The sequence below is a fragment of the Tupaia chinensis genome, unplaced genomic scaffold, assembly GCF_000334495.1.
Source record: "Tupaia chinensis unplaced genomic scaffold, TupChi_1.0 Scaffold000333_1, whole genome shotgun sequence".
NCBI classification, from domain to species: Eukaryota; Metazoa; Chordata; class Mammalia; order Scandentia; family Tupaiidae; genus Tupaia; species Tupaia belangeri.
In genome coordinates, this window is record NW_006159827.1 from 1,263,192 (window position 1) to 1,274,988 (window position 11,797).

Sequence of the window (11,797 nt, forward strand, 5' to 3'; positions counted from 1 at the left end):
CTTTAGGCTACCTGCTGGTTCCTTCCTCCTTGTTTTTGTGTCTCTCTCTGGCGAGCACCCTCTGGCAAAATGTAAAAGAAAAAAAAAGAGGAAGAAGAAGTAGATTGAAGTCAGGGTGCGAAGTCCTGAGGTCGAATCCCAGTTCTGCCCTCGGCACGCTTTGTGACCCCACACAACTCATTTCACTTGTTTCCACATCTGGAAAGTGGGGTAGTCATGCCTGCTGGCTAGAGCTGTGAGAAAAGTGGACTGAATAAATTATACAGCCTACAGAACACCTGCCATAGAGCCTTACTCGTACAGAGAATACAGCAGAGGGCTTCAAAATGCTCACAGAAAACGCATTATTATGGAAAAACTATGCATAAACGTCAAGACTGTTTTGCATCAAAATAAACTCATACTGTAATTTCATTTTCCCATGGACTTTTCTTTTTTATAAACAGGTTTTTCCCTTAGGGCGTGTGCACTTGCCAAAGACAGACACAGTGAGAGGGAAAGCGAGAAATCACCCCCAGGGGGGATGGCCGAGCTGCAATCCCTTCTCCATTCTCCTCCCAGGATCTTGGGCACGCATGTACATGTACCTGGTGTGATTTCCAAGCCACTGGCTCAGGGACTTGAACCACAGTCAGTCATGTGGGAGTCCAGTGATGTAACCACTACGCTATCTGCTGGCCTCACTCGTGCTGCCATAGGTACTCTTTTTAAAGTATTTAACTTTATTTATTTTAATTTGACCAGAGAGGGAGTGTGTGAGTGTGTGTGTGTGTGTGTGTGTGTGTGTGTGTGTGTGTGTCTGTGAGAGAGAGAGAAAGCCACCAGGTCCAGGACTCGCACCATGGTCAACCACATGGGTGTCCAACGCCCTTAACCACCACGCCCCCTGCCAGCCCCACCATAGATATTCTTGAAGAGAGCACCCACCAGCCTTGGAGCCCGATGAAGGTTTGAGTCCAACTTGAGCAGCTCTCTGGCTCTTTGCCTTTAATAAGTTCTCAGTTTGCCCTTTCATAACTTGGGTGTCCTGCTCGGAAAGACGGCTGCGAACCTTAAACGGACCTCACTACAGTCGAGACAACCAGTGAAGCGCAGAGGCCAGTAAGGATCACTTCCACACGAGTCTACCTTGGCAGTGGGGCGTGTTTCAGTGTGAGACTCCTTTCAAGAGAAGTCCTGGGTTTCATCGTGAGAAACTCGGGCTTGAAGGTAGGGTGTCACGAAGGACAGAGACGAGACACAGAGCAGGTGAAAGCCAGGGCTACGGCGCTCAGGGAGCAGAAGCCAAACTGAGCTGGAGCAGAGCCTGTGCATTCTCAATTAAATCAGATAAGCGGTAAGCGAGCTGAGCTACAGAGAACAGTGTACAAAACGCAGGACATTCTTTGAGGCCATGTTCCTGGTACAAGACCGATAGCTATGGTCACCCGTACTTGACGGTTATCTTGGCTTGCGGAATGAAGCCACACACAGCCCATGCCTGGAGCTCTACCCAGTTGACCATGTCGTCCCTGCGGCTTTCAACGCCCTTCTGCATTCTTTCCTTCTGGCTTCTCTCTCAGGCCTGAGCTCGTTTCCAGCTTTTCATGGTCAAAGGTGAACTTTGAGGTGGGGATTCTTGTGATGGTGTCACGGAGGCTGTGAGAAGGCACCTACATCCCAGGCACAATGAGCAAAGGAGACTAAAGACCCTATTCCTTCTCTCCTTTGTTCTATTTGCAGAGACCACTACTGGCCTCCCCAACCATTCTGCAAACATGGGGCCTTCAAAAATAGCCCACAGAGGGGCCGGCAGCTGGCGTGGTGGTTGAGGGTGCCAGACTCCCATATGGCTGACCACGGTTCGAGTCCTGAATCTGACAGCTTGCTTCCTCACTTTCTCTTTTTCTCTCACTCTGTCCCTCTCTAGTCAAGTTAAAATGAACAAGTAAATAAATAAAACAAAAAAAGCCCATAGAACACTGGCTCCATGGTCCAAATGGTTCAGGGAACCAGATCCCACATGGCTGATGATGGTTTGAATCCTGGCTCTGGGGGCTTAAAAAACATTCTGGGTGGGGACCAGCAGTTGGCGTAATGGCTTTGTCGCTGGACTCCCATGTAGTCGACTGCAGTTCGAGTCCCGGACCCAGTGGCTTAAACTCACACCAGGTGCATGTGCGTGCGCGCCCAAGATCCCGAGAGGAGAATGGAGGAAGGATTGTGACATGGCCATCTCCCCTGTGCATGTGCGTGCGCGCCCAAGATCCTGAGAGGAGAATGGAGGAAGGATTGTGACATGGCCATCCCCCCTGGGGGTAATTTCTCGCTGTCTGTCTCTGTCTTTCTGGTGAGTACACACACCTTATAGTAAAAACCTCTCCCAAAAAAACAAAAACAAAAACAAAAACAAAAAAACCCACAGAACTACCTGATGCTTCCGAGCACTGGGTAAGGCCAGCAGAATGCTCTTAGGTTGGGCTTCATTAATGACGACCCCCCAAGAGAGCACCCGTCATCACACCAGCTGCTGTTATCCTGCACCCAATCAACCCTCCCTCCCCTCACCGGAAGATAAAATGATTCAGCCCGCCTTCCTCTGGGTCCCTCAGGAACCTCAGCTGTTACAATCAGCATTTGCTGAGCCAACCCCAGCCTCTAGGACTCTTCGCTTTTCCTGACTGGAACAAAAGCACCCTTTGTTTCCCAATGGAAGAACAGGGAGAGGGCCTACTGCTATCAATTTGTCTGTTGAGCTGACATACCTTCTATGGTTTCATATTTCAACTTCTAAAACGAGTTTTGGAGGTTTTCTCCTTTATGTTCAGTACTCTTTATCGCACATCATTTTGAGGACTGTCACCAGGGTGTCTAATATGACTGAGACCTGCCAGTGGACCGCAAGGGATGTGTGGTGAGGGCAGAAACTGTTCCACTGGGGCAGAGTTTAGGTATGCCAACACAAACGGAGAATGCCCAGGGAGAATCCGGCAGCCTGGGGACCAGCAGAGAGCCGGACTGAGGTGCTCAGAACCCGACACAGAACCTAACGTGAAAGTTAACTGAGAAGTTCCTCAGTTAACATCAAGAATGGAAAATTGAGTGCCCTACAGCAAAAAAAAAAAAAAAAAAAAAACTAAAATAAAGGGGGAGGGCCAGCAGATGGTATGGTGGTTAAAGCACTGGACACTCCAACATGGCTGACCACGGTTCAAGTCCCAAACCTGGTGGCTTGCCTTCTCACTTTCCCTTGGCTTTCTGTGTGTCTCTCTCTGGTCAAATTAAAACAAATAAATAAATGAATAAAATTAAGTAAGTACCTCTTCAAAAAATGATTATAAAAAGTGGAAAATTGGTATTTATTTCATACCCTTAGTACACTGAGTTCTAGACCAAAGCCCTGTCCTTTGATTCTCAACATAACTGCCAGTGGAAAATTGCCCACTTACCTTTTTTTGATTCCATTTTCATGGGAAAAAAACTTTCTTCCTCATATGAATGCTTTGCTTAGTATGTCTGTAGTGTTTTTTTTTTTTTTTTACAGTGTCATTTCATTTATATGTCTTTAAAAAAATAAAGCTAAAAGAAACAATATTAAATGAAAAACCCCAGGTTGGAAAGACAAGGCACTCTGAATGTTTTGCTAACCCCTCCCAATCCTAAGCCTTTAAGCAAACACACCTTTCCAAACTCTGGACTCTCCCAGTTAAATAACACAACACGCCCTACCTGTTTCCTTTATTCAGCACCATTTAATGTGTTAAAGAACATTCTAAAAACTCAAAACAGAAAACTTCACAGTCTCTTAAAAATAATACATTTAATACATTCACAGAATTTCAAGTGAAAAACACACAGTATTCACGCTACAGCTTCTCCATCTTCCTTGACACCAAAGACATGGTACTTGAACTGCATTTTCTTGATGATAATATGAAATGTCATTTCACCAGTTAAAAACAAAACAAAACAAAAAACAACCAACATGAAACCACTCCAATCCGCAGATTCCCCTCCGTGGGCCTCACACAGCTGCCTGTGCAAGCGTATGAAACTCCCTGCCTCCACGCTTCTTTTTCCCTACCCCTGTTAAGAAAAATAATTCAGTATTTAGAGGTGTGTCTGTGAATGAAACAACATGCTTCAGAAGAAAAAAAAAAAAAAGCCAACTTATTTGTTGCATGTTGAAAGAGAAAACGAAGATTAAGTGAAATTTCAAGGGTACGAGGGAAACTGAGGCACTGGTTTCATTTATGTCTTTCTCATTTTAGAGCGCAGGAACTGTACCCAAAGGTGAGGCTAAGGAACTAAAAATGCCAAGAAATACCCCTAACGTTAACCATAAAGGAAGGCTGGGCCTGCTCTGCAGTGCGGCAGTAATACACTTCCCGAGAGAAGCTGGATTCCACGTGGCGGCTGTACTTGGATTCCCCGGCCTGGTCAGCCTGAAACACACATGCGTGCACCTGAGTGCCCCGGAAGACCGGACGAAGCAGATGATGTGACCAAACCCTGGAGGGTACTCCTCTCTCTGTCTCTGTCTCTCTCTCTTGTGCATATACACGTGCTTTGTCATCCATCATTAAAGGGGGAGAAATTTTTAAAGAAGTTAATAAACTCATTAGCTAATGTTTGTTAATAAACCAATAAACGATGTTTATGAAGAGCTTATAACATGGAAAAATATTTAAGTTACAAAGTTAATGAAAAAGTAGGATACAAAACTGTACATACAGTATGCTCGCAACCACATAGAACCAACCAACCAAAATATGCTGTAAAAATGGCTGAAGGGACCGGCAGGTGGCAAAGTGCTTGGAGTGGCTGGATCCATGTGGCTGACTGCACAGTTCCCAGACCCAGCAGCTTGAGAGACACGCCAGCCCCAAATCCTGACGGTGTGCACGCGAGCCCCAAATCCTGACGGAAGGCAAAGATGGAGAAGGGAGTGCGGTACGATCATTCCTCACGGAGAATGCTTCTCTCACTCCCCTCTACCCACCTCATGTCACTCTGGCAAAATTTAAAAACAAAAAAAAAAATTTTTTTAAATGGCTGAAAGAAAAAAGTTGAAAATGTTCATTGCGGTTGTACTTAAGTAGTGTGTACCTACAGTGATCTTTTTTCTTCCTGTTACTTTTCTGTCTTTTCCAAAGTAGTAGAAGGATTTTAATTTAAACTATTAAACAAACAAAAAATTAGTTTAATTTAAACTATTAGTTACAAAAAAATAAAAATAAAAAAAAACCCCAAAACCTATTAGTTACTTATTAGTAAGTCTGATAGAAGTATTGAGTTTGAGTTAATGAATTTATGTCTAGCCAACAAGGGTTTGCACATTTATACAATGATAAAACATTTCGGGTTACTCCATGAATCCACTGTTATGAGGAACTCTCCAGAGGCTGGGAGGCTTCGGCCTCTCCACTAGCTAGGTAAAAGTGTCACCAGATCCTGGCTGATGAAAATGCTGACTAAAATGGAAAACGGCACAGATTTACAAAGAGGAACAGAAATACCTCACTTGGCAAAAACTTCACAGTACTCCTTACTATTAGAATCAAACACGAGGACAGTCCTTTTTTCATTTTATCTGTGCAAATGTCAAGTGATGAAAACGCTACTGCCACAATACTGTAAAAAAGTCAATCCTGGTTTAGAAACAGAAATAAAACAGCAATGTGTTAACAGTGGACTGAGAGAAGCACAAGATTTAGAAAATTATAAAAAGTGCTTTCTATAAAAATGATTCCCTTTAAGACATTTGTTTACTGTACATACTTTAAGACCTCCCTCCCTCCCCCGAACATAAAAAGAGGCAAAACCAGGCCAGCTGGTGGCATGGTGGTTAAGGCAGGTGAATCCCACATGGTCCACTGTGCAGTTTGAGTCCTGGACCCAGCGGCTTAAAAACACGCTGGGGGCCCATATGCCCAGAATCGGAGAGAAGAATGGAGGAGAAAGGATTGCAGCAAGGTCATCCTCCTTTCTTCCAGAGATACTTTCTCTGTCTCCCTCCAGAGGGCACATGCACCCTGCAGCAAAATTAAAATACAAAAACAAGACTGGAAGATACCAGTGGAGTGGAGGGAGGCAAAAACCTCCCAACACTTTATACGAAGCATTCACTGGTTTGCCCAGCCGACAGACACGGACTGAAGGCTTACAATGTGCTAGGCACTGGGGTCTCAAAGAAGACGCATCCTGGCCTCAAGGATGTCTCCGTCTTCCCGAAGAAGAGGTGGACACATCACCGACTGCAGTCCATCGATTAGAAGCAGATGTCGCTGCTTTCTTATAACTAAAGGACACGCTGCGATTCTCACTGAATTACTTACACAGACATCCTAGTAGAAACTTTCCTGACTGACTAGAAGGCAAAAATGCAAATACCTGATAAATACTTCAAGAAAGGGCAGGCATTAGATTACATTTTGGGATGTCTCCCCATAAACTTCACAATGCCCAGTGAAGTCGGTTAACCTTTTAAGCAAAGGAGCACGCGTACTCTAAGAATGAGACTCCAAGAAGGTGAAACCGAAAGCAACAGGCTGGTCGTCTATCTAGAATAAGACTCAGCATCATCAGAAGTTGAGACACAGGAGTTCGGATTTCAGTGAAAACTGTCGACCTCTCCTCCCGTCTGCTGACTTTCAATGTGCTCCTGTGTCAGCCGCTTCAGGTCTTTCTGCACATTCGGGTGGTCTTCCAGGTCTTCATAAAGTGACCTGACGATGTCCAGTCTCCTGTAATTCTCAGGCTTGACCAGGCTTCGGACAACCTGGAGGCACCGCTCTTTCAGAGTGTACACTGTAAGGGCAGAAAACCGAACCCTCAGGAGCAGGCTCAGGCCCTGGGACAAGGGATGACCAAGAGACTGCCTGCCACGTCAACTGCAGTTACTAGAGATGGCTCTCCCTTCAGTTTAAGAGGGAAAAAACGAGCGTAAGTATGGGGGCGGCGTATTCCATGAATGCCCCCGATGGATACCTCCCCGTGCATGCTCTTCTGGGGGAACTTCCTCTGGAAATGGGCGGGGTCTGTGACGTGCTTTAAGTGCATATGGACAAAGTGACGCTGACAACTAAGAGGCCTAAGCCTTAAGGTCTGGTAACTTCTGCTTTTGTACCCTTGACACCCCTGAGCTCCCCTGCTGGACAGACTAAGAGGGACTGGCCCCGAGAGGAAAGGAAGAGGCCACGCTGCTGGCTGACCTGCCAGACAAAGCAGCCACACCAATACCACCGGCAGCAAAACGATCGCCTCACTGAGCTCAGCCTGGACTGCAGAATTAGGAACAAACAAGACGGTTGCTGTTAGTTTTAGGGCAATTGTCACGAGGGCACATTCTGCATGAATGGCAACAGATGACCAAAACAGTATGGAATTGGGTTTTGGGACAATGCAATTGCCTTTTTTTTGTTTAAAGAAAGAGAGTCTTTGTTTTGCTACAGGATGTTGTGTGCTCACCAGAGACATAGACAGAAAGTGAGAAATCACCTCCCTCCCGCAGGGATGGCCACGCCACAATCCCTTCTCCTCCACTCTCCTCTCAGGATCTTGGGCACACATGCACACACACCCAGTGTGAGTTTTTTTTTTTTTTTGGAGAGGTTTTTGCTATAGGGCATGTGCAATAGCCAGAAAGACAGAGAGAGAAAGAGAGATAGAAAGTGAGAAATCACCCCCCAGGGGGGAGGGCCACACCACAATCTCTTCTCCTCCATTCTCCTCTCAGGATCTTGGGCACACACGCACATGCACCTGGCGTGAGTTTAAGCCACACTCGAACCACAGTCGGCTACATGGGAGTCCAGCGACATAGCCATTACACTAACTGCTGGTCCCTCCCAGTGTGAGTTTTAAGCAGCCAGGTCCAAGACTTGAATTGCTGTCAACTACAAGGGAGTCCAGCGACGTAACCATTTATACCATCTGTTGGGCCCCTCAATTTAAAACTCACTGGAAACTTGTTCTGTGAGGGTATCTGTGAGGCCGAATTTACCAAAAGTAACTTAGCAGTGCTCTCTTTTGCGCACCCACTTCCTTAAAACTGTATCTACACATGCAGGTTAGTTTGAACTCTACGAAGCTACAGGTATTTGGGTTATTTTTTTTAAAGAATTATTTTATTTAACTTTATCATTATTATTTTCCAGTTTGATCAGAGAGAGACAGAGAGAAAAAGAGGAAAAGTGAGAAAGCAAGCCACAGGTTTGGGACTCAAACCATGGTTGGCCATGTGGGAGTCCAGCGCCCTTAACCACCACGCCACCTGCCGGCTCCCCAAAGTGCTTCTGAGACAACATCTTTGTCTAACATAGAACACATGAAGAACTTACTTTCATTTCATTTACAGTGGAGAATAAGACAGAGGAAAAGTAAATACGTTGCCTAGCATCCAGCAAAAATTAATAAGGCCTTGACTCCTCTGCATGGCCTTGCCTTTATTCATGACAACCGCATCTTTAAAAAGTAAGATTGAACATCAATACCTGGTAGTGTGATGTTGGCAAAAATAGGCTGTCCATCAACATTGAGGGATGGCACAAATAATTCGGTTTGGTTAACCAGAAGCCCATCATATGTCCCTGCGTCCCTGAAGAGCCAAAGGTGACCTGTTAAGACAAGCAGAGGCTGTTAAGGAGCCACACCATTCTGAATCAGTTCGTCTTTTCTCCATCTCCCTGACCAACAGGAAATGCTTGCTCCCTGGGCTGAAATATCACGCAAAGCCCTTCCAGTAACACTTCTCGTTCAATCCTCGCAGCAGATGGAAAACAGGTCTGAAGACGGAAGCGACTTCCTCAAGCAGCAGCTGGTAAGCCAAGGGCGTGGACAGTACCTGAGGCCGCAAACCCCACGCCCTTCATGCTGCCGTGGTGGGGAAGCAAACAAAGACTAGGTGAAGTGCCCAGCTGCAGACCAGCGCGGACAGCGACTCCTCAGATCTGCGCTTCCGTGCTGCACAAAACGAGGAGGTGCGGAACGTGGCACGCGGAGAGAAAAAGGCAACAGAAAAGGGCACATTCTGTATGACAGGCAAGATAATCCATGGTGTACGGTGTGGAAAGAGACTGTCGGCTTTAGGAGGGAGCGGGTTGAGTAGGAAGGGGCCGGTGGTGACATATGAGGGTGGTGGAAATATTCTGCTCCGTAACTTGATTTAGGTGTTGTTACAATCACCAAAACGCAGGAAACCCTAAGATACATACTTTGGTGTGTATAATTATACCTGAATCTTACAACACTCACATGTGGGGCCAGCAGCTGGCTTGGTGGTTAAATGTGCTGGACTCCCACATGACCAACTATGGTTCACGTCTCGGACCTGCTGACCTGCTTCTCACTTTCCCTCTTTCTCTGTCTCTCTCTAGTCAAACTGGAAAATAATACTACTAAATAAAGGTAAATAAAATAATTCTTAAAAAAAAAAATCACGTGCAAAAAAGGAGGGGGGAAGGAAGCGAATCTCCAAACCTAAGATTCTAAAGGGGCCAGGGGTGGCGTAGTGGCTAAGGTACTGGGCTCCAAGTACTGGCCCCAGTGGCTTGAAACGCATGCCAGAAGAATGTGCATGCATGCCCAAGATCCTGAGAGGAGAATGGGGAGGGGGTTGCACCGTGACCATCCCCCAGGGAGGGTGATTTCTCACTTTCCTTCTCTCTCCTGGCAAGTAAATGTATAAATATAAGTTCATATGTACTTAATATATACACATATACACACACACACACACACACATATATATGTGTGTACATATATATGTGTGTGTGTGTATACAGAAAAAAACTTCCATAAAGTCCCAAAATGCAAGATTTGAATCTGTCACTCACTGACTCCACACAAATGAAGTAATATGTAGGGGCCGGCAGGTGGCATGGTGGTTAAAGGGGCTGGACTCTCCAAACCTGGAGGCATGGTTTCTCTCTCTCTCTTTTGCCCTTCTCTGGTCTAATTAAAATTAAAAAAAATAAGGACCAGCAGTTAGCATAATGGCTATGTCGCTGGACTCCCATGTAGTCGACTGTGATTCGAGTCCCAGACCCGGTGGCTTAAACTCACGCCAGGCGCGTGTACATGCGTGCCCAAGATCCTGAGAGGAGAATGGAGGAGGGATTGCGGTGTGGCCATCCCCCCTGGGGGAGTGATTTCTCGCTTTCTGTCTCTCTGTCCGTTTCCGTCTTTTTGGTGAGTACCCTATAGCAAAAACCTCTCCCCCCCAAAAAAAAAAGTTAAAAAAAATTTTAAAAAAATGATATGTAGGCATTGTATTAAATATTATTAAGTAATTGGGGCCAAAAAAAAAAGGGAACTAGCAGTTAGCATAATGGCTATGTCGCTGGACTCCCACGTAGTCAACTGCGGTTCGCGTCCTGGACCCGGTGGCTTAAAACTCACGCCAGGCACATGTGCATGCGTGCCCAAGATCCTGAGAGGAGAATGGAGGAGAAGGGATTGCAGCGTGACCATCCCCCCTGGGGGGTGATTTCTCACTTTCTGTCTCTCTGTCTCTGTCTGTCTGGCGAGCGCACGCACCCTATAGCGAAAACCTCTCCAAAAAAAAAATAAATGAGTAAGTAATTGGGGCCAGCAGCTGGCATGGCGGTTAAAGGCACTAGACTCCCATGTAGCTGACCGCAGTTCGAATCCCAGACTTGGTGGATTCCCTCTCTCTCTCTCACTCTGTCCCTTTCTGGTAAAATTAAAATAAAGTTCAATAAAAAAATAACACTTTAAGAAATAAGTAATCTAGAGATGACTTAAAACATGGGAGACGAACCTAAGGCCTATGTAAATACTATGCTAGTTTAGATAAGGAACTTGAGCACCCTGGGAGTTTGGCATCCTCAGGGGTCCTGGAACTAATCCCAACAGAGTTGATGGTACAGCACTTATTCCTGGGGCATAAACTTACTTAGTGGGAATTTTTTTTTTTAATAACTATTTTATTGGGGCCAGCAGGAGGCTTGGTGCTTAAGGGTGCTGGACTCTCACATGGCCAACGGTGGTTGGAGTCCTGAAGCATGTGGCTTGCTGTCTCTCACTTTTACCCCGCCCCTTTATCTACCTCTTTCTGATCAAATTAAATAATAATAATACGTAAAATTATTCTTTTTACAAGAATTATTTTTATTTAACTTGATTTATTTTTAATTCGACCAGGGAGGGACAGAGCAAGAGAGAGAGAAAGAGAAAGCAAGAAAGCAAGCTGCCAGGTCAAGGACCCAAACCGCAGTCAGCCATGTGGGAGTCCAGTGCCCTTAACCAATACGCCACCTGCCAACCCCACTCAGAGGGAAAATTTTAAGAAATACCAACTGGTAGTTTTGTTTTGTGTGTTTTTTATTTTTATTTTTTTTAAGAATTATTTTAAGTTATTTATTAATTTTAATTTGACCAGAGAGAGACAGAGACCTGCAGGAGGTGTGGTGGTTAAGGTGCCGGGCACTCCTACAGAGCTGATCATGATTTGAGTCCTGGACCTTGTGGCTTGCTTTCTCACTTTCTCTCTCTCTGTCTCTCTCTGGTCAAATTCAAAATAAATAAATAAAATTAAATAATTCTTAAAAAAAAAAAGAGAGAGAGAGAGAGAGAGGGTAAGAGATGGAAAGCAAGAAAGCAAGCTGCCAGGTCTGGGTCTTGCACCGTGACTGGCTATGTGAGAGCCCAGTGCCCTAAACCACCACACCACCTGCTGGCCCTGTTGTTTTTATATGCGAGAGGGTCTGTGTGGTCACTTATAGAGATACAGAGACAGTTTTTTTTTAATAATTATTTTATTTAACTTTATTTATTTATTTATTTTAATTTGACC

The 11,797-nt window shown here is 45.3% G+C and overlaps 1 protein-coding gene across 1 annotated transcript; it reads right to left on the reverse strand.

The window, feature by feature from the left end:
* Nucleotides 1-3,711: 3,711 nt before the first annotated feature.
* On the reverse strand, nucleotides 3,712-8,597 carry VHL (von Hippel-Lindau tumor suppressor; the record flags this gene model as incomplete). The annotated part of the gene is given in 2 exon segments (XM_014589132.2): nucleotides 3,712-6,789; nucleotides 8,475-8,597. Coding segments are annotated over 2 exon segments (320 nt in total), but the record flags the coding sequence as incomplete, so codon positions are not given.
* Nucleotides 8,598-11,797: the final 3,200 nt, after the last annotated feature.